Below are 22,601 nucleotides of genomic sequence, written 5' to 3'. Positions count from 1 at the left end.
TATCTAAATTTTCTAAGTATGGCTGGAAACCAGTTAGTTCTTACTAGTGGAATGTTCTGAATCAAACACTGTGTATCATGCAGAACACAGATATTCTACTGTCTATATGAATGTTCACCAAAATATAGAACAGATGACTAAAGAAATAACTTCAGTGGGTCAGACACATTTTTATCTAGAACTAGACAATTAAAAAAAAAAAGTCAAAGTGTTTTAGGCAATAATGTTCTTTGTTGCTACTTCTAATTCTTATTCTATAAATGTGATTAACTTTGCTAGTTGTAGTAACATTAGAACATTTTTGACAATATGCAAATATTCATAAATGTAATCTTTTAATAGCCTGACAGTAAGTTAGATATTTTGAATTTGTTCAAGAAAAACCCACAAATGATATATTTGGAGGAAAAAAGCATGAATATCCTAAATGATAGAGTCTGTCGAGCCACTCAAATGGCTCACCAACCCGACCTAGTGTGTGTAGAAAAGATAAATTATTGTTCTGAAACTATATTGTATTTAAGACACTGTATTTAAATGCTAGCTCTCTCTGGATGGTTATCCTGGACCAGCTCTCACATGGTACCCTAGTTTAAAATTAAGCTTATAAATTGCTTACATGTCAATCTATTATTGCTCACCTTTTGCTCTTGAGGGGGAAGAAGGAGAAGAACTGATCAAAGATTTTGTCAGCGTGCCGCCTGATCCTGGGAAGTCTGCTCGCCCCGGGCTGGTCTTGCTTGCACTTGGATCCAAGCCCCTGGGCTGCCCCACCGCAGGCTCGCTCTTCCTCCTTTTCCTAAAGTCACTGGCCATGCTCGCAGAACTAAAAGAAGGGATCAGCATCCATTAGGCTGGTGTTGGAGGAGGTTCACCCGTGACTCAGAATGACTGATGGAAGGTACTGGGGACAGCACGACCACTCTTCCCTCTTTTCCCCCAAACTGCAGTGTTAAGAATTCATTCCTTGCTATTAAACACTCTTTCTTTATAATCATCTCTTTAAAAAAATTCATAGACCGTAATTTGTTTTTTAGAGAAGTTTTAGGTTTACGGAAAAATTGATTGGAAGGTACAGAGAGTTCTCCTGTGCTCCCTTTCCTTACGCACACAGTGTCCCCTATTGTGACATCTTCTGTTACTGTGATACATTTGTGACAGTTGATGAACCATCTTGATTCATTATTATTAAAAGTAATTAAAGTCCATAGTTTTTATTAAGGTTGTTTTCCGCTGAATATCCTGATTTTAAGATTTCTCTGTGCCTTTTGGTGTCATGATAGCTCATTTCTTTTTATTGCTGAATACCGTTCCATCATATGGATGCACCAGTTTGTTTCTCAGTTCACCTATTGACGGACATTCTGGTCGCTTCGAGTTTTGCCAGTTATAAATAAAGCTGCTATAAACATCCATGTGCCATTTTCTTATGTGTGTGGGTATAAGTTTATAATAATGTTCTAAAGTAAAAATTCTTTTAGTGTAATATGTTGTGACTGACAATTCAGTGTTGTGATTTGTGTCACGTATCTTTTCTCTCTAAAGAAGAGTTCCAACAACATGACTCTGTCCAGAGAAGGCCTGCCACAGGGGAGGAAAAGACTCCAAAAAGGAACACAGCCGGTGAGACAAATTTCTCTTATCTCGAGGTTTCCCTGTGGCTTTTCCTACTACTCTTAGCTTGAAAACCCTTATACTGGAATTCTAACAGTTTCCTATTTATTTTATTTTATTTTTTAAAAGTTTTTATTTATTTATTTGAGAGAGAATGATTGAGAGAGAAAGCACAAATGGGGGAAGGGGCAGAGGCAGAGGGAGAAGACTCCCCGCTGAGCAGGGAGCCCAATGTGGGACTCGATCCCAGGACCCCAGGATCATGACCTGAGCCGAAGGCAGACTCTTAACCAACTGAGCCACCCAGGCGCCCCTAATGTTTTCCTATTTAAATAATGAATGACTAATAATCTGGCCAGCAAGCAAAATATTAAAGGGAACTTTCACCCAGTTGTATGAAATGGTGTGGGCAGTCTATAATGGCAGGAAGTTTTTATCACGGTCTGGGTCTGAATACAGTATCATTTAAGCCAAACACCAGGGAACGGGAGATATACAGCACCCAGCATGCCGTCTGTCAAATCATTACATAAAATTACATCAACAATGGCAGTCAGAGCACCGGCAGGTCCCGTTAGCCAGCAACACGCTATTTGCTTTGCTGACATTATTGTCTGGGGTAGCCTGCACAGCAAACCTGTGAGGGACGCTCGGTTATCCCTATTCATAAATGAGTGAATGGAATGCACACTTTGCAAGTATAGAGATGGGGCCAGACCTCAGAATTTGTCTGTGTTCTTCTAGAGAGGATGCCCATCTTCTTCTAGACCTGTTTTTGCTCTCCCTATCCTGTCATGTGAGGGTCTGTATGTCTTTCCAGCAGTCTTCAGGTCAGATTAGAACTCTAAAGTTCAAACATTTTAGGATCATATATAGATGTAAAAGATATAAAAGGAGGACTTGGAGGAGATTTTTTTCTTAGTGACACTGATGTCATTGGATGGCATGCATGAACCCAAGTTACAAAGGACCCGATTTACAAAGTTTTTTACTTACATGGATAGAAATCCATAGAAGGGCAAATTAATGTTACACCATTACTTGTTGTTGATGGTACAATGTGGCTGAGAGTTTGTGTTATTCACCAGAACTATTAAACTGCGTCTGAATTTCTGCAACGCTATAAAGTAGGTGTGGTATTTAAAGCCCACCAACTGAACTTACCTTGGCAGACGCCTAGAACAGTTAGGACTAGTGGTTCCAGGTTATTCTGGTTAAATTCTAGTTTATCTCTGCTCCTTGCCAACTGTGTGAACTTGGTAAGTTATGGGGCCTAAGTTTAGTTTGTTCAGAGTTAAGTGGGGAGTATAGGACTTAATTATTGTGGTGTCTTAAGGATCAAATATGTCTGGGTCTGAATACAGTATCATGTACTTAGAATGTCTGGTATATAGTAAGCCCCCCGTTTATTGGTAGTAACAATGTTTCTGATTTGTGTGGTGAGCATATAATGAACAAATAGGTACTGAACATAATTTAGAAATTTTCTAGTAATTTATATATTTTTTTCAAATATACTATTATAAATATCAGCTAATAATATTGAACATTAGATTTTATAATTCCCATTTAAAGAAAAGAAAGCTGGGGGGCACCTGGGTGGCTCAGTCGTTAAGCAGCTGCCTTCAGCTCAGGTCATGATCCCAGGGTCCTGGGATCGAGCCCCGCATCAGGCTCCCCCTGCTCAGCAGGAAGCCTGCTTCTCCCTCTCCCACTCCCCCTGCCTGTGTTCCCTCTCTAGCTGTGTCTCTCTCTGTCAAATAAATAAATAAAATCTTAAAAAAAAAATAAAGAAAAGAAAGCTGGGTTTAGAGGAGACAGGGAAGAGAAGAATTTCTTGGTAAAGGAATCCAGAATTATTTCACTTAATTTTTAGGAGTTTTTGAATATGATCATATGAAATGATGCAGAAACAAAATAAAACAACTTCATAAAGTATGGTGCTCCAAATAATAGTGAGTGATAACATAATCCTTGTTGTTATTTCACTGAGTAGTATTCCTATTGAAAAAGAAACCACTGGGGGGCGCCTGGGTGGCTCAGTTGGTTGAGCGGCTGCCCTCCGCTCGGGTCATGATCCTGGAGTCCCGGGATCGAGTCCCGCATCGGGCTCCCTGCTCGGCGGGGAGCCTGCCTCTCCCTCTGGCCCTCCTGCCCCTCGTGCTCTCTGGCTCTCATTCTCTCTCTCTCAAATAAATAAAAATATATATATATAAAAAAAAAAAAGGAAAAAAGAAACCACTGGTATAGAATATTCTGGTTGCATGATGTAATGACGTTCTTACCTGGCGGGTCTTTCCAGGCTTCTGTCTATAGAGGATTGATACAAGGAGGCCTGTTAAGATAGAAAAATAGTTCCGTGAAAATTTTTACCAGGGCAAAATTTCATCTGTCCATGGACATTAAATTAGGTGTCCTAAAAAGAATATTATAAAAACTGAGATGAAAAATACCATTTATTTTGATCATGAAATGTCTTTCAAAGAGAAAATATGTAACCGGATTTCTACTTTTTTCCTATCTACCTTCTCTTTTGGTATACCACACGGTATTTCTCTGTCTAACTCAAATTATCCACAGCCCAAACATTATCTGGGGGAGAAAAGAAAAGTTGTTAACCACTCCTTCATGTAAAATAGACTGTAAACAGAAATTTTCTGCATAAAGGAATGGTTTGATGTTTAAAAAAATTTTTGTAATCATCATTCAGCCATTATACAACATAAACCTTCCTTATAATTTTTTTGTCATGCTGCCAGGTGTTTTCTCTAAAATATAACATTTAAGCAGAACCTGAGACATCTTTCCTCTGTCAACACAGACATGGCATTTAATAATACCACAGAATTTGGTTTGAAATTAAACTGAACTGCCTGGTACTTAAATCAGGTGCAGACTGGCATCTTTCAAAATAGTTAAGTTCAGGGTTGGCATAAAATAAATGATTAATGAACCAAAATGTAACCTTTTTTTAAAAAAAGTGGATTTTTAACATTTTCATGAGAAAGTAAACTCTCAGTTGTCCATGGTTGTAGGAATAAAGAAAAACAGAAAATACAAATTGATATACATAATTCCAAATGCCTATTGTACACACCATTTTCATACTCCTTCATTCTGAACAGTACAATGAAACAAATATTAGGCAAATATATTAGAAATGACTTTTTCACTCCCCATGACCATCTTCCGGAATAAATGCTGAAATATTTAAGGCAAGAGAGGATCTGTATTGAGCTCCTGAGTATTTGAAATGACACTGCAAGAAAAGCAAAAGTAGTTGTGGTGTGATGTCTAGAATGTACAGGGAAATGTATATACAAGTATATATGTATAACTATATATATAGTCTTGGTTTGGGGCATATTTGATGATCAGTTAGTTATCACAAACTGATGAAGAACTGAAATTCTAGTTTAAAAATGTCCTTCCATATGAAAGTTTAAAAATATCAGCCAAAAAAAAGCAGGATTTGACAGATTTTTATCTTAAGTTCCTATCACATAGAAATATTTTACCAGAGTATTAAAACCCTACTTAGTGCAAATTAAACCACACTTTAAAAACTATTTCTATAACTTTATTTTCTACTTATAAGTAAGTACCAATTAACCAATTAAAATATTAGTATTATTTATGTAGATTCTTTATGTAGATTAGTCTGAGAAGCCCTCTTATGCATAACTCTAAAATTGGTTCTGTTAATTAATATTTTCATTTGATTACATCTTACTGAGTGAGAATGGAATCTTGCCCAAAAGCAAACAAAAGCACATTTCTTCTAGAGAATATCCTCCCTCCTTTTAGACAGAAAAAGCATATTCTAATATTTGTAATTCTTAGAAAATATTTATATTCCTAGGTTCTCAACAAATATAAAATTAGAAGAAAAAATTTGGTACACTAATCTGATAAATTTACATGATTACTTAGCTTGCTGAACTCTGAATCGGACACTGGAAAGGTAAAAAATAAATAAATACTAAATAAGAAGGAAAGCAAACAAGTAAACAAATAAAACCAGATAATTATATTCTGATGTAGAAATATTAATTCTATATGTTTTCAGAAAAGCAATACCAAATAGCCTCAGAGCATTGCTGTTTGTGTGGATCACAGCATTCATGGGACACCCAACCACAAACCATAGCTGATTATCAAAAAGTGTCAACTGAAGAACATCCTTAGAGTAATCACACTAAAGTGATCAGAAATTTTGAACTGCAAGCTTGGAATGAGCCTAAACAAAATTGTAATGTGAGATAAAACATAGCATAAGAAGTGAAGGCTCTCCACTGATAAATTAATTGTGTTTTAGATTTAGGCAAAGAAACTGCAATGATTCCTCCTTGTGCTGGTTTCCACAATCCAAAATAAACTGAAACCAATTTTGTGATTTTATGTATAGTCAAAGGGAAAAGTAAAATATTAAATTATAAGGAAACAGTGAAAGGTCTAGATAGATGACTAAGAGAGAAACTTTATGAAAATTACATGAATGATACTCATTCTGAAATGGAAATTGTCTCTAGAAAAGAGGTAAACCTATTTTACCTATTAATGACTACTCAGTTTGTGTATTACCACATTTTAACATACCTAAATAAAGTTCATTTTAATAAAGTATGGACAATGAATCACTCTTTCTGCTAAGTGATCATATGATTAAACTTTGCTTAAAAGTCCTTAATTGTTCTTCATTAATGCCAGTTTCTCAGTTTTATGGATTAGAAAGTATGTTACTCATGGCATATGCTAGGCACCTGATAAATGGTAGCTAAGGTAATGTGTAATCAATTACAAATTTTACCAGAAATGTTTTACATAAGAGTATTGAAGATAGAATCCAGTCCCTTATCAGAATATTTTTTTACACTCTGAAACACCATGATGTGAAATTAATATGCTACAGAATCATACAATATTCCTTCTCAATTCCAAATAGATAATGGCAAATTAGTTTAACCACCAGCAAAGTGCTTTTTTTATGTTACCTTTTTTTTTTTTGCCAATACCATCACATGTAGAATGCAAAGAGTTAAGTTTCTACTGTCTTTAGCCCATGAGTTATTGTGTAATGTTAATTATAGGAATTTATTGCACAAAAATAGTTAACAAGGAATAGTATTAAGTAAATAACTTGTTTCTAAAAGATCTGAATTCCAAATACATCTCTTGAACGTGCTGAAAGTGTGGTATAAAGGGAATGGCATGGAAGTGAAGGCTTCTAGATCTTTTTTATCTTTAACTTGCCATCATCTGACCTTGTGATTTGGGACATAGTTTTAAAAAATGGTTAGGCTCTACTTTTCTTGACTTAAAAATTAGTGATCTTTATATTTTCTCTCAGTTCTCAAAGAACCACCTTAAAAACATCCTAGAGCTATCTGACCAAAAAATCAGAAATATATCTGACCAAATTGAATTCCAAAGTAAATTCTTGGGCCCTTTGTATGTTGAAATGATACCCTGTCTTCAGATGTGGAGGTAACATAACATAGAGAATAGAATTGCTTGTTGTATTTGTCTTTAGTTTCTATGCCTGTCTACAAAACATAACCCTTTAGAAATGACTGCATTCATTAATCTAGAATGTTCTTGATTACTCTATTTTGCTTTTTACTGACTATGTAAATATTTTGGTTACTTCTCTGGTGTGAACATGCGTTCTGATGCGTAATTCAGAATTGCAAAGGGAAGCTTCCGGCAGTTGGAGATTTCCTGTTGAGACTGTTCCACAGTTGTCACCACTGTGTGTCAGGAGTACTTTCTGAGGCATCGGTGTCTTACTAGTTTTATTTTCTAGTTGCACATATTTAACCCAGTTAGGACTTTTTGATGACAATAAGTTATTAAGTGTTTTCATATATACTTAGGACCACAGAGAAACTACTGTGTAAAACCAGTTTATGTACTCTGCTCCCATTCTAGCTGCTTCTAAGAATTACCACAGGGAGGCTGATGTTTAGCAAAACTGTCACTTTTGCTTATGTCAACCAGTAAGTCTTAAATCTGCTTTCCAAAATTAATTTCATTTTTTTCTTTGCAGAAACCAGGATAAAAAGCTTTGACTCTGGATTGTTTCTTCCTTTTTCATACTCTCTTTGCCTAAATCAAATAAAATTTGACATTGCCTGGCATACGTATTTTTACCTAACAGATTGTCATGAGCATTCTAAAATAGAGACAGAAAGTGCATTTCATCTCATATGCCAGTTATAATCTATTACAGTGGCTGCCTGGATTATAGCACTGAGAAGGATTAGTAATGCCTGTCAAGGATGTGGAACTGGGGAATTGTGACCTGTGTGCCAGTTGTTTGTCAGCCCTATTCTTGATTTTATCTGATGCTAAAATCCACAAATTGTATTTAGGAAAATGAAAGACTTACATAAATTTTAAGAATATGTGGGCCATAAACAGGTAATTAAGAATCTGTCATTCTGCACCTCCAAGCATGATGATAAAATGGCTCTGCATAGTATTTGACACAGTCTAATCAAAACAGATGGTTGATACATGCACTAAGAGTGTTACTTTTGATTTTGTAATTGTCACACTCCTGGATACCAGGACTGTGTTGAATAGTTCAATGGAAAGTTATGGCCGGAATGATTCTTCACCTACGTTTTAGAAAGAGCCAACAACAACTTTGGAATGATTAATGTCTAAGCAATGATACTGGATACAACACAGTGATGCAAAGATAGATTTTCTAAGATAGCTTAGACTCTATGGTGAATTGTTAAAACACGGTGGTTCAGAATCACAGTAACAGCTCCTAAGAGAGGAATCTGAAAAAGAGAATAATTTGTTTTTACCTCATTGGAAACACCAGAAGAATGATCTTGAACATAGTCCAGAGCCTTTTTAGGAGGCTGGGTGTAGATGCACCACATAAGCAGAAGTGTAGAGATGGAATGGAGGAGAGTCAATGGCAGCAAGGAATGGACATGTGGAAAAGGTGACAACAGTTAGAAATTGAGTGCTGATAGCATCAGACACACATAAAGAGTGCATGAATGGAGCCAAATGGGGGTGGCCTAGGAGGAAGAGTGCAATATTCATAAATATTCTCAAGCACTGGGCAAAATTACTAGTGATGGGATTAGTATATTTATAAACTCATTTCATCAGAATCAAAATGAGCACTCATAGTCTCTAGCCACAAAGGAATGTAAGGTATATTAAAGAAACATTAAAGGAGTAGTGGATAGCATGCGGGTGAGTTTCCATGTGGGGCTGAAAATGATTATAGAAAAATGCTGGTAATTTAGGCTCAGAACAGAAATTGGTTTAGTCCCTACAAACCATGTAATCAATAATAACGATACATACAAAATAAAGCTAGAGGATTTTTTTGCTCTAAAATAAAATGCATTTATGTGAATAGTTGGATACAAATTAGGAAAAAAAATGAGAGAAAAACACTTTTCCTATTAGGTATATAAATTCTAGGAAAAATTCTTTGGTTTATATTTATTTACAGTCACTTTTGATCCAGTTCAATAAGATAAGGAATCTAACCAAGTGTCCTTTGCATTTTACTGGACGAGAGGGACAACTATTAACGACCCAGTATCCAATATATTGTCAGTTTATGAGTATATAAATCAGTGTCTGATATGGTAAAAGAAAGATTACACTCTCTGATCTTCAGTAAAGTTATGTGCAGTGGAATTATTCTGTTCTTTAAGAATTTAAAATTCAGAAACATCAGTAAGAGTATAAAAAGTATGTAACTGACGCATATCAAATGTATAGCTATTGGTAGATAGAGTTCCCCAGTGAAACTTTTAGTAAAGGAAATTGTTACTTAGGGCTTGAGTTGACTCTTTATCCCAAACAGACTAGGCAATTCTCGTAAGGCCCACCTTTGGTGGGGGTTTGGGGACAAGATGTTTCACTAGCATAAAACTAGAAATCAAGGTCCACAGGATTTCTTTATTTTTCTCTTTCCTTATATCCCTAAGAGTAAATGAGGTATTTTATTGTGGGAGTATACTGACAGTATATTATTGTGGGAATTGCCCAGAGATTTTTGGTGTGTTCAATAGGTCCGGGTTTAGCTTCTGACTCTACCACCTACTGTCTTCTTACTATCCACTTACTTAACCTCTCTGGTCTCCGGTTTCTTCTTATTGGAGGGGCCTCCAGAGAACTCACTGAGATGATGAGTTCCGAACCCAGCACTCGCCAGTGCTTGGTAGTTCTTCAGCAATGGGAGCCGTAATAATAGTAATTATTGTTATAAATGTCACGATACTTCTGATTGAACTAGACCAAAACGGACTGTAAACAACTACAAATCTTCTATAAACCTCTAACAATTGTCTGAATATTCTAGGACAGAAACCATCTCAGCATTTTGAATTTAGATATAATCATCCTAATGCATGATGCTTGGTAGAGAAAAAGTACATAGGAAGTGTCTGAGCAGGTTTAACCATTTGGTACAGAAGTGGATGTGGGCTCAGCCGTCCCCAATTTGTCTAAATAGCATAATTCGGCTTTTGTTCTGTAAATGACACCTATCTCTTCTGGTAATGGTATGTTTCATCAATCAAACAACATTCCCCTAATTTTCTTATATTAATAGTCTAGCCTCACTTACCGGGCGTCCAAACTCCAGTTCTGAAAAGAATTTATACCAGGGCTCATTTTCTAAATCTATGTCATCTGGATTTATGCGATCAGTCTGGAGCAGATGTGAAGGAAAAGGGAAGGAAAAGGCACACTGAGCTGAGTGAGGGAAACGCCGCGTGGTATGAAAAACACGCACGCGCATTCGCACGCAAACATGCACCAACTCTCATCCAACAAATCTCAGCAGGAGAGACCAAAGGATGTAAAGTAAAATGAGCAAAATTAGGATATGAAGATGAGTTTCGATGGCATCACCTAGGCCCCTAGTCACTTCCTCTTTTCCACCTCCGTCTTCTCTTTTGAGTTTGCTCCTTAGCTTTGATGCAGAAACTATGAAAAACTGTGACGGCCAGGAGCATGGATAGCACACCAAAAATAGGCTAACGTTAGCCGATTAAAGTTAAAATAGACTCAAGTTAGTCACCAAGTAGCTCATCTGGGTGAGTCACTCCACTGCCCCTGCCCTCATTGATCCCAGCATGTAAGGCTGCTTCTGCAGACAGTTGGCTTGGGTGCAGATATATGGAGAGCCTGGCGGAGAGGGGGAGGGAAAAGGTGGGAAGAGAGGTGGGGGGAGGAGTGAGAGGTGCTGGGAGGCTGTTAGGGGTCGACTGGCATAAAGAACCTGGGGTCTAGTTGAGAAAGAAAGGGACAGCAAGCTGGGAGTGGTGGTGAGTAGCTAGGCTCTGATTGTCCCCTTAGCCTCTGGAGAGCAAAGGCTACCCCTGAGTTTCCCAAAGGGCATTAGCAAAGGTAATGAAGGAAGGAGCTCACCCAGGTGGGGGAAAGAGCCGGGGTGCACGGGCTTGGTATGGGGAGGCCAGTCCTGGGCGGAGGGGAGGGGCTACCAGTTACTTCTCCGTATGGTGAAACAGAAAGAGGCTTCCGGCCAGGTTCCCTTGGAACAGGTGTCGGAGTTGTTGGGAGAGGGGGCTGTAAGAAAGAGGGGTGAAGGAAACACTGATCCATTAGATGGAGGTTCTTGACGGATCGACGAGGACACCAGTTAGCAGGAGGAAACGTTTCAGAAAAGTGAGGTGTCCCTGGGGAGACCCAGATAACTCAGGAATGGTCTGGACCCCTGAAAAGATGTGAAGACAAGGAGCCTCCCAGAAAGTGAGGAATGATCACATTTTATGAGCTACCACCCAAGAATCACCTTCTACCTGTTTACCTTCAGCTGGAGGAATGGATTTGGAGGGCGTTGGGTTTTCACCCTACTGTAGCTGGCTAAGGGCAGGAAGTGGGTGAGTAAGAGAATCCCACTCTGGTTTGGTTGACACTGTAATTCAGAGAAAAAGCCAATTTTTATACTTGACTTGCTCCCCTCCGGTGGTTTCTGAATATTGTATTTAAGATAAAACTAGGGGTGTTAATATAAACAGCTTGAGAAAATACATACAATTGCTTTAGTAATGGAAAAACCAGACATGGAACATTTACTTTATCCAACAACATCCTGAACGCTTTTACATAATTACATGCCCGGTCAGACTGATTCAGGCTATTGACTTAATATTAAGTGAAGATGCTTCAAGTACTACATATGGGTTATTACTTCTTTGACAATTATTTCATGACACTAATTAAACATGGTGCAGTTGGACAGTAATATTTTAAGTCAGAAAAAAAAAAAAATACCCCAGTTCCCTTAAAGCCATTCATCCTGGCCAGGAGAGGACATATTCTTTGTAATACTGAGTGTTTTGAGATAGTAGTCCATATTCAAACAAAAGCCATTATTTTGACATTAGCTTGTCCAGGTGTTTTATTGCTTTTTTGAATTCCCAATCATTTTGTTACTAGTATACAGTCTGTGTGCAATAATCAATTATATCCAGAGTATTTTTAGAGATGAGCATTTTATTTCAATATTTTCTAATAGGAGATCATAATGGTGTAGCTACAGACAGTGACAGGAAAATTTGAGGCATGATAACAAAATAGTGAAAGGGCCTAGGTTATCCAAAATATGTGGTGATCATAACGATAACGACCGTGTAGTAACTCTGGGGGATGTTTATGGTGGAATGGTGAGTGATAAAAGCTGAATATGATCATGTGTTTGTACAATATTTACAATGATATCACGAAGCCTGTGTGTGGATGAGCACAGGAAGAAAACACACACATATACAAAAAACAAAAAACAAAAAAACCCACAATGGCGTTCTGGTATTGAGATTGTCCTTTTCCTTCTTTTAAAATGTTATTTTGCTTTACTATTATAATGTTGTGGAGAACATCCTGTAATTACTATGGCAAGTGTTGCAAAAAAAACTTGATTCAATGGTACAAAAGTACTAATTGAGATTTTGATCTTAACCAAAATACAGTTTTTCTCAAGTTATCATTTAGATAATGGCTGCAGGATATGAATATTTTATGGAATAGTTTTACTGGAGCTGATTTTCAGGGTAATTGACATTAGAGAGAACTTTCTTAATTTTTTTTTTTTTTTAGATTTTTATTTATTTGAGAGAGAGAGAAAGAGAGAGCATGAGCCGGGGGGAAGGGCAGAGGAAGCAGACTCCCTACTGACGTGGGACTCGATCCCAGGACCCTGAGATTATGACCCGAGCCAAAGGCAGCCACTTAACCGACTGAGCCATGCAGGTGCCCTGACATTAGAGAGAATTTTTTCCAGTAGTTTTTGTTCTGTGTAGAGAGGCCTAGTACTTCTTCCACAAGAAAACAAATCTTTGGTTCTTTCAAATCTCATTGTTTTTGATATTATAAACTTGATAATATTACCAATTCTTGATTTTATAATTCTGCTTTCACATATAGTACTTTGTTTTGCTAAAGGGAGATAGAAATTTCTCTTAGAGAAAACAGATTTGTTTAAAAAATATTTTGAACAGCAGAGGGCAGCAAATTTACTAAACAAATAAGTATATTTACCAGTGGTTACAACTTCACTTTGACTTCCACTTTAAGAAAATATGTAATAAACAGATATACGAAATCCAGATTTATAGAAATATATTTCTATGATAGAATGTGGAGTGCTCACTTCGGCAGCACATATACTAAAATTAGAATGTGGAAAAGGAAGAATATCTACCATCCTGCACCATAGCTTAGAATGACTGTTTTTCATGAATTATGATTTTATAGATTAAAAATTTAATTTATAGTCTCAGTGGGCAACTATCTAGAATCCATGCCAATAGAAGTTAGCAGAGAGAACGCCCCAAACAATGATCATTGGTAATTATCTATAACTTTCGAACTTAATGAAAGGCATACATTTGAGTACAGCCTTTATGGTAAAGAAATGCAAGCAGCCGAGCTAGAATTTTCTTCTCACTGTGGTTGACCTATTGAATTGCTTTAGTTATGCAACAATGGTATGTATTATGTAGCAATCTAGATCCACTCCTAAGGTACACAGAAGCCTCACAAAAGTCAGTGATACATATACACATGGTCAGCCAACAGACAATATACACACTCATAATCCCACTAAATCAACACTGTCTGTGCGTAACTTGAAAGTTCCTTTGAGTTGTTTGACACCAATATGAACACTCAGAATCTCACTTAGGAAGAAGCATGATTATATGTTACTCTAATTGCTCATTAAAACAACAAAAAAGCAGATATACTGTTGCACATTTTTCTAGTCTTTTTGTTCTCTTCTCATTGTGAAAAACCCGGCAAATCTATGCTGAAAACAAATGTGTATCAGTGCAAGAGGAAGTGTTTAAGAAAATCTAAAACTATAAATCAGACAGGATTCTTACTTAAAGGCAACCAAGGGTGAACCATTTTTAAAGTTTTTATGTTTTCTACAATTTCAAAGCATTTAGTTGCTTTTGAGGTTACAGAAATTCTACTATTCTCAATATTCTCATTGCAGGTGTATAATTTCTATATGTTTTTCCAAATAAAAAGAAGTGCCAATATAACTTAATTCTTTAAAATTTATGCTCATTAGATTTTAAAGGCTTAATGGTATTCACCACTATGTTTTATATTTATTGTGGTTCCACGATAAACGATATACATATTGTCAGCTGGATTCAAACCACCAGATGAAACTCCCCAAATTTTTATACGTTAAGCTTTGACGATCTTCACTGATAAGGAAGTGTAAGTTCACTGCGGATTTAAATTGCATTTCAGCTCTGCACCATGCTTTCGATGATTATTTCTTTCTGCTTTTTTCATTATGTGCTGGCTTAGTTATGGTAGAGAAAGGTAATGTCTTCATATTGTTTTCATTTTATCATGTGTAGAGAGATCCTGAATAAGTGCTTAATTTAATTTACTTTAATGTAATTTAATTTTGGCTCACCTATAAATATATCCAATCCAGATGGGATGTAAAGTTTTTATTAATATAATCTCAGCAGCGAGTTTGTATGATTGCCTCATGGACTACATTGTGGTTCAAGTCCGTTAAAGATAAATTCCTGGTAATTGCAAAGTACTTTTGTCGATCAAATGTTAGGCCCCTTTGATCAGTGTTTTCAAATTTATAGTCAAATGAACATCTACATGCTTCAAAAAATTGCACTGACCTTTACTTTCCTGCTAAAACCATAAACGCTTATTCCATTGATTCCTAAGGAAGAAGGGGATCCCTTTGGCCAGAGTCTGGGGGAGGACTTTTATTCAAGCAGTACAGCCTCCTCTGCCCACCGTGTACTCCAGGGAATCAGGGAATTAGTGAATCACAGTGATAATAGCCATGTGTCACATCTATTGTGTGTGCTGTGATGGAGACCGACTGTGCCTTTCGTCGCTAGGAGAGTAGAGACTTCACGGATGAGCCACAGAACAGGGATTCAGCCTCACCAATTTTACCTGCTAACTGCAAGGGTAAAACCTATATTCATTCATTCACTTATTCGTTCAATGACTATTCACTGAACAGCTACCATGTGCCAGGCATTGTGCTGGGTGCTGGGGATACAATGGGTGAGCCGGACATGGTCCCTGCCTTCAAGATGTTTAACATCCAGTGAGGGACACAGACAAGGAAACAGGCCATTAGAATTCAGTGTGGGAGGAGGAAATGCCTCATGCTACAGGCACACAGCAGGGGAGATTTAGCCCCGCTCCCCGGGGGTGGAGGCGTCAGCCATGATGCCTTGGGGGAAAAGAGACAAGGCCACTGGTGAAATGGGATGGAGAGAGAGCTTTCCTGGCAGCGGAAGGGCCTGTGACAGGTCTAGGAAGGCAGGCACCGGAGGCTGTCTGCACAACTGGAGTATGGTGAGCTGGCAGGAAGGGCAGGAAGAGACAGGAGGCTGGCAAGGTCAGCGGGGGCCAGCTCCCAAGGTTTTTTGGAAATTACATGAAGAAATTTGGGTTTTGCTCTAAGGATAATTGAGGAGCCTTAGGGAGACTGATTGGGTGGCTGTCCCTGTCATGCAGGCAATGGACACGGTGTGGGCCAGAAGAGAAGAGCAGCAGGGGTAGGACTTCGAGATCTTTGGGGGAGAGGGGAGTCCAGGGTGACACCTGGGAAGACTGGGCCGATGATGGCGTCATCTAGGAATTCAAAAGAGCAACAGAAAATTACCGAGAGGTTGTGTATTATTTACAAAAACTAAATAGGAACAGAGCAAAGGAATGCTCACAAACCATCTGGGAGTAAAAAAGACAGGAGAGCGAGCGCATTCCATTGAAATCCTTCAGTTTTGTTCATTTGCTGTTAACATTACTCGCATTTAGCCAATCTGCTCTCCATCCTCTCCATCTTGTGGGTTGAAGATGCTCCCGAATCGTATGTAAACTACAGCAGTAGATAACCGGTCTCTGCGGTATCACCTCACACTTAGCCTGTCTTTTCTCTTATTTAGGGAGGCAATGAGAATGAATTCAGGATTGATGACAAGGAAAAAAGATAATAGCCTGGTCCTAGAATAAAAAAGCCTGGCCAAAATGATACAGATGACAAGCCCAAATACTTTTGCACAACGTTGTCCCCCTGCAAAATTGTTTAGGAGGAATAAAAATGTTGGTTCTTTCTACTTCTCCATAAGATATCCATTCTCATTTCCTTCCAAGTTTCTTCATTCCTTCCTTCCACTCCTTTTTCCCTGTGGCTGCTGAGCCCTATCCATACCTAAATCTCCAGCTATGCAAATGCTCCCAGAATTTTCTGTTCTTCTTAGAATACAAGCCCAGCTTTGCATACTCATCAAAAGAAAGACTCAAAGTTCCTCAGGGTAGAGACTGTGTCTTGTTCACTACTGTCTCCCAATACAATGTCTGGCACATAGTTGGTGCTCAATAAATGTTGTTGAATGAGTAAATAACAGAAATATCCCAGTGAGGAAGCTTCTAAAATCAATCCTGGGGTGCCTGGGTGGCTCAGTCGTTAAGCGTCTGCCTTCGGCTCAGGTCATGATCCCGGGGTCCTGGGATCGAGCCCCTGCATCGGGCTCCCTGCTCAGCGGGAAGCCTGCTTCTCCCTCTCCCGCTCCCCCTGCTTGTGTTCCCTCTCTTGCTGTGTCTCTCTCTGTCAAATAAGTAAATAAAATCTTTAAAAAATATATAAATAAATAAATTAAAAAAAAATCAATCCTGTTTCCTGAGACCACAGCTACTAAAGTGTTCAGTACAATCGCAACATTCTTATAAATTGTTAGAAAGATCATGAATGATCATTTTGTTATTTACGTTTAAATCTGAGGCTCATTATTTTGCATAATTAGTTTGCTACTTTCCGTTTTATGCCATGGTAACATCGTGGTTCACTCAATTCTCAGACTAGAAATTTCAAAGTATCATGATATTCAATCGTATAAGCTAGTGAACAGGTTCTAAGTTTGCACTAAGCCTGCAAACCAATCCTGTTCTTCTTCTGTTTTTTTTTTTTTTCTTTCAGTTTTTCTGGTGAAGTTCTGTTACTCTAAAAGATAGGAATTATTTGAAGACAGGCAAAGAAGGCTTGCATAAATATTATGTAGGAATTACGTGATTGTAAGGTTTTTGAACGTGTTTCCTAAGAACATAACCATGAATACAGGGTTTTAAAAACTAAATCAAGGGCACTCATGTTGGGTGTGGTAAGGCAAAGTTTTCTAATCAAATTTCAGGGCTGGCCTTGCATTATATATAATAATATGCTTTCTTGGATACTCTTAAAGGAGTGAACAAAGAAAACTCTTCTTTCCTGTTCACTGACAGCACCTACAATTCTTTTAAAACAACGGAGGAGTGCAAATTATAAATGGATCCGTAGAAGCAGGTTTTGATAGAGATGCAAAGGAGTTACAGTTTCAAAGAGATCCCAAGGGCACTGATCTAGGAGGGAAAGCAGAGCACTCAGAAAGGAGGACTGGGAAAATAAAAACCAAGAGGGCCAAGAAACAACCTATTTGTTAAATTGCACTTAGAAGAGGCAAGTTTATCTCTCTTTTTGTTTGCATACATGAAATAACTAGAAAAAAATTCTGCCAAGTTAAATGTAATCTTGATCCATTAGACTGACAATCAGGAAGCTTGAGGCTTGGTAACCTGAGAGAGATTTAACAAGAATCAATTAAAACAACTTGTTTTTTAAAAGAAAGGCATTTGGGAAATTTCCCCTTCATCCAAAGAAATATTAAGCAAACGACAGAGGACGGGATGGGCACTGTGTGGGCCCGTTTGTATCAGAGAGACTAATGAATGATTTTTCTCATTAGCAATGTAGACTAGTAATTAAGTATTGCATTTATGAATTTTTAAACAATTAAGCTCAGGGCCATGCTTAGGCACAGCTATCGTTACATGCAAATGGGCCCCCTCCTTGGTTGGTAGGGACAATATATTAGAGAGTGTATCTTCGATTCTCAGACAAGATGCACGCATCACGATACAAAATCAACTTGATTTCTAAACGCTGCCAAATCCACAAATTATCTTTGCGACAAACATTGCTAAATGATACAAACTTCAGGTCTGCCGGGGAACCCAGAAGCCTAGAGAACTGGCATTCTGTTTAGTGACAAGTGCTTACTGGTCTTTCATGCTGGAGAATGGATGACTTCCCAGGTTCATATTCAAAAATACTCCTTGGCTCAGAACGAAATTTTCTTGTGTCCACTTTTCTATCTGGAGGATCCCAGTCATGCCTAGAAATAAAGACCAATTATATAAAAATAATTCTATATGCTTCAAGCAATACTGGAAAGCCACTTGCTATCTGTTTACAGAGTTAATCTTAGTATAGATTTTTAAAAAGTATCTCAGGATATGGGGCACCTGGGTGGCTCAGTCGGTTAAGCGACTGCCTTCGGCTCAGGTCATGATCCTGGAGTCCCGGGATCGAGTCCCGCATCGGGCTCCCTGCTCGGCGGGGAGTCTGCTTCTCCCTCTGACCCTCTCCCCTCTCATGTGCTCGCTCTCTCAAATAAATAAATAAATAAAATCTTTTAAAAAAAGTATCTCAGGATAAACAGTTAATCTGCAAAAAATACCACATTCATATGTTGTTTTACATAAATGATTTAAAGCCATTCTTCTATTTCATATTATATTTTCCTCTAATTTTTTTTTCATATATGATCCTGCAGGCTCAATAACTCACACAAGGGGCATATAGATATGCATGCAGCCAGTGCTCTGCTTGGGAAACCCTTGGGATGGTATACAAATTACAGCTGTGTATATTTGTGTTTAGAGTAAATGGTGGTTATGGTCCATTGAGTTATGTGAGTTTAGTTTACCACTCTGTGACCTGGCATCCTTGATCCTAAGTGACAAGGAGTAATGCGCACGCCATGCTTGAGCTTATTTATCCCGCAAGTGGCGTCACAGTGTGGGAAAAGTACAAAAGTGTCACTTGGGCTGCCATCCACAGAAGCAAGCTGTGTGGCAAGAAAGAGCCTCCTTTGGTATTACCCTTGAAAAACCAGAGTCAGACAGCCATCCTCTTGCATAAGAGACCTTGGAAGCAGCTCTTATTCCTGAACTAATATCCTTCAAAAGGAGGTCAATGAAGGACTTTGAAAGTAAAGCTTTTCTAGGTAGCCGGAGGGCACAAGAAGGCTTCCTTTGAGACAATGTATATGGAAGCCATCTAGAAATTTTTAAGAGATAATCATATTTCTTAATGAGAGATTTATTTCTACTAAACATAGGACAAATAATACATTTGAATTTGAGTTAATTTTGGTTTTTTTAATAGCAGAGATGGCATTTTGTGTCTAGACAATTATTTCTCAAATTTAAGGCATCACACTCATAAACATATAGTTTATCATGAGATTAAAGTGAGGATCTCTTCACACGTGATATGTGTCTATTTCATGGTATCTTGTATCCTCTATGATCATCAGTTACTCTTAATGGTACAATGGGGTAAATACAATATTTATGGGATGGATATGATAGGTGGGTGCTTAATAATTAGTATTAATGCTGAAAAATTCTTATATTGTTATTAATTGCTAGGATCACATGAGCTATCACTTTAGTCAGAGCTGAGTTTGAATGCTGGCTTGGACATATGAGCTGTATGAGCTGAGCTATTTACTTTAATTCTCTGAACCACAGTTTCTTCTCTCTAAAATGGGTTTAAAATAGAACATATCTCATTGGGTCATTCTCAGAATTAAACATAATAGAGGGAAAGTACTTAGCATAGTGCTCACCTCATAGTGAGCTCTCAATAAAGGTTACCTATAAGTAGGATTATTAGTCATAATCCTAATAAAAATTGTGCAGTAAAAGTGTGTTTATAAATTTTTATTTTTGTGTGAATAGTTTCTATAAAAATTTCAGTGGGGAAATGAAAATTGGTATCATCTTGAGAAGCTGGTAGAAATGAGTTACAAATAGACACTAACTAATGCCTTATTTATTATTTATGAACAACCTTGCCTGCTTTCCAAAAGAGACTGTTGTGTACCAGAGGGGAAACTGTAAATCATTAATAGACCCAACATTTCAAATCTGAGGAAAATGAAAATTAACTGCAGAGTCTCTGACATGCAATGTCAAAGGAAGTATGTGTCAATTATTTCTATTTATTTGTCTTGTTACTTGCATTTATTGATCAAAAAGACTGTGCTCATGTTACTTCAAGCTTCGGTGATTATGATCTTATGAATCAAGATTGTGTTTGCCACAATCGCAATAGAGGTCAACATGGCACATGCGTTGACTCAGGTTATACGTGTCCTGTCTCGGTAACGTAAGCACTGAGTCTTCTACTAAATGTCAGATGGTCTTACTTTTCTCCTAAACTAAATAAAGGCCACTTTGGGGGAAAGTGCCTTACTTTTCTGTTGAAGATCGATCTCTTGGCCGATGTGGTGGGACTGGAGGAGGAACATGTGGGGGAGGGACAGGGGAGGAGGCGTCCTTAAAGACATCGGTGCCATTGTCGGAGTGGCTTTTGGAGAGGGGTCTGTAGGTCTGGGTCTTTGCAGCAGGATGTGACTGAGCGCTGTAGGGTGAGTTGTATAGGCCTATCGTGAAACACAACACAACAGAACAAACAGAAACAGATAACATTTTAAAAGCACATTAAATTATTTATACCCCACAAAATATCTGGTGATTTTCCCAACATGTTTATCAGTAAGCATATTCATGACGCATGCATTGGGCAGTATTTCTTAATCGATTTATGAATATTATTAATTTATTAATTGTGATTAATATATTGATTTGTTATTGATACATTCTGTACACAATGATTACAGTAAATCTTCAACAATCATTTTGAAATTAGTAATAATTCAGACTGGCATTAGGGATAAATTTGGAGGTACTCGGCAACTATTCTCCTGGATAATATAAATTAATAACATAGTTTTCAGAGGAAGATTAAAAACAGTTCACAGACTCGTTTCCAAATATCTTCTATTACTTTAAAAGCTCTGATTTACATGTGATAATTGACACGCTAATTACAATCGAACAAAATATTGAGCAAGTTGTATATGTGCTGTGTATAAGCCTTAAGCTGGGCTTAAGGACACCAAAATCCTCTGTAAGCTTGTAGTGTATCTGGTGAAATGAGACATGGATAGAATTGTGATTGAAAATAATTGGTAACATGATAAAGGCCAAATGAGGAAAATGCATATTAAGAATTAAAGATTTTAGAAGATGGTAGATTGGTCAGAGGGGATATTATGGAACTGATGGCACTGGGGTGAGCCCTGGAGGACTGGTTTGGGTGGGTGGGTGGGGGAAGTGGGCAGCAGAGATGGTTTAGGAAAAACAAAAACAAAAACAAAAAGAGGCAGGAAGGACTAGACATAGCCCGGAGGCCCGCAGGGTTTGTAGAGAGGGGAGAGGGAGGTTGCAGTTGTCTGCCAAAGAAACAGCGAAACTGTCTGGAAAGGGCTCTGCAAGGTTGTATGTAACTACTGTTCAATTTACTAATTACTAATGGATACAGAATTTCCGTAAAAATCATTATAAAAATTCTGAATTTCCTGCCACCTCAGTCTTTTGAGTGAGGTCAATTTTCATTCATCCGCTTCTCCTGAGGGTCCGTACAAATTGCAGTGACAAATGAAAAGACAATGTCCGGGGGCGCCTCGGTGGCTCAGTTGATTGAGCATCTGACTCTTGATTTTGGCTCATGTCATGATCTCAGGGTCCTGGGATGGGGCCCCGCGACGGGCTCCGTGCTCAGCAGGGGAGTCTGCTTCTCCCTCTCCCTCCCCCTTTGCCCTTCCCCCTGCTGGCGCTCTCCTTCCCTCCCTCCCTCCCGCTCTAAAATAAATAAATAAATCTTGAAAAAGACCATGTCTGCCCTTACTATTTTGCCTGGATTCTACAATCAGACTTCAAACTTACAGCTTGTTAAAAACAAAACAGGACCCAAATGGAGTCACTCATGTATGCTGAGCCCCATGTCAACAAATGGAGACTTAATTACAGTTTGGGCTCCGCTAGAAATGGAATCTTAAACCAGACAATCAGGAATTGCCTGACCAGCACTAGTGAGCTCACCAGCCATCCCCTAAAGGAAAAGTAACCTTGTAATCACCTACCTACTTTTTTTTTTTTTTTTTTTTTTTTGCCCAGTATAGCTTCCTTGTTTGGCTCCTGTCTGTCTATGAAAGCTTTTCAGAGCTCCTTTCTAACGGCTAGATTGGATGCTGCCGGATTCGTGAATCGTTGAATAAAGCCAATAATATCTTTAAAATTTACTTGGCTGAATTTTGTTTTGTTAACAAGCTAAACCCAGGAGGTGAGTCTGGAGTACCCGTGGCTAGGAATAAAAGTTGAGGGAAACATTTTCCTGGGCTTGCCGGTATCACCAGGAAGAGGGAGGGCTGACACCTCAGGGGTCTTGCTGCTGGCTAACCTTGTTCTGTCTGGCTTTTCCTCTCCATTTGTCTTTGGAGACTAGTTAGCAGAATCCCTAACAG

At 38.2% G+C, this 22,601-nt stretch overlaps 1 protein-coding gene and 1 long non-coding RNA gene across 14 annotated transcripts in view; one reads left to right on the top strand and one right to left on the bottom strand.

The window, feature by feature from the left end:
- SORBS2 (sorbin and SH3 domain containing 2) overlaps positions 1–22,601 on the bottom strand; it is a 183,436-nt gene that overhangs the window by 38,853 nt on the left and 121,982 nt on the right. For 4 of the 13 annotated variants that reach the window (XM_035726192.1, XM_035726193.1, XM_035726195.1 and 1 more), the window contains 7 exons: positions 20,489–20,678; positions 18,224–18,338; positions 11,035–11,193; positions 10,229–10,312; positions 8,436–8,492; positions 3,900–3,949; positions 642–826 (listed from right to left, as the gene is read on the bottom strand). In XM_035726192.1, coding sequence (XP_035582085.1) covers positions 642–826; positions 3,900–3,949; positions 8,436–8,492; positions 10,229–10,312; positions 11,035–11,193; positions 18,224–18,338; positions 20,489–20,678 — 840 coding nt within the window. The remainder of the gene's footprint in view (positions 1–641; positions 827–3,899; positions 3,950–8,435; positions 8,493–10,228; positions 10,313–11,034; positions 11,194–18,223; positions 18,339–20,488; positions 20,679–22,601) is intronic. The other 9 variants (XM_035726194.1, XM_035726196.1, XM_035726197.1 and 6 more) reach the window with 4 other exon arrangements.
- On the top strand, positions 789–7,751 carry LOC113924875. The gene is made up of 3 exons (XR_003520833.1): positions 789–901; positions 1,546–1,623; positions 7,664–7,751. It is a non-coding gene; the product is annotated as an uncharacterized LOC113924875 (long non-coding RNA).

This window comes from Zalophus californianus, chromosome 2, assembly GCF_009762305.2.
Source record: "Zalophus californianus isolate mZalCal1 chromosome 2, mZalCal1.pri.v2, whole genome shotgun sequence".
In the NCBI taxonomy this organism is placed as follows: Eukaryota; Metazoa; Chordata; class Mammalia; order Carnivora; family Otariidae; genus Zalophus; species Zalophus californianus.
The sequence above is the reverse complement of the archived record's forward strand: the minus strand, read 5'-3'. Positions and strand labels throughout refer to the sequence as shown.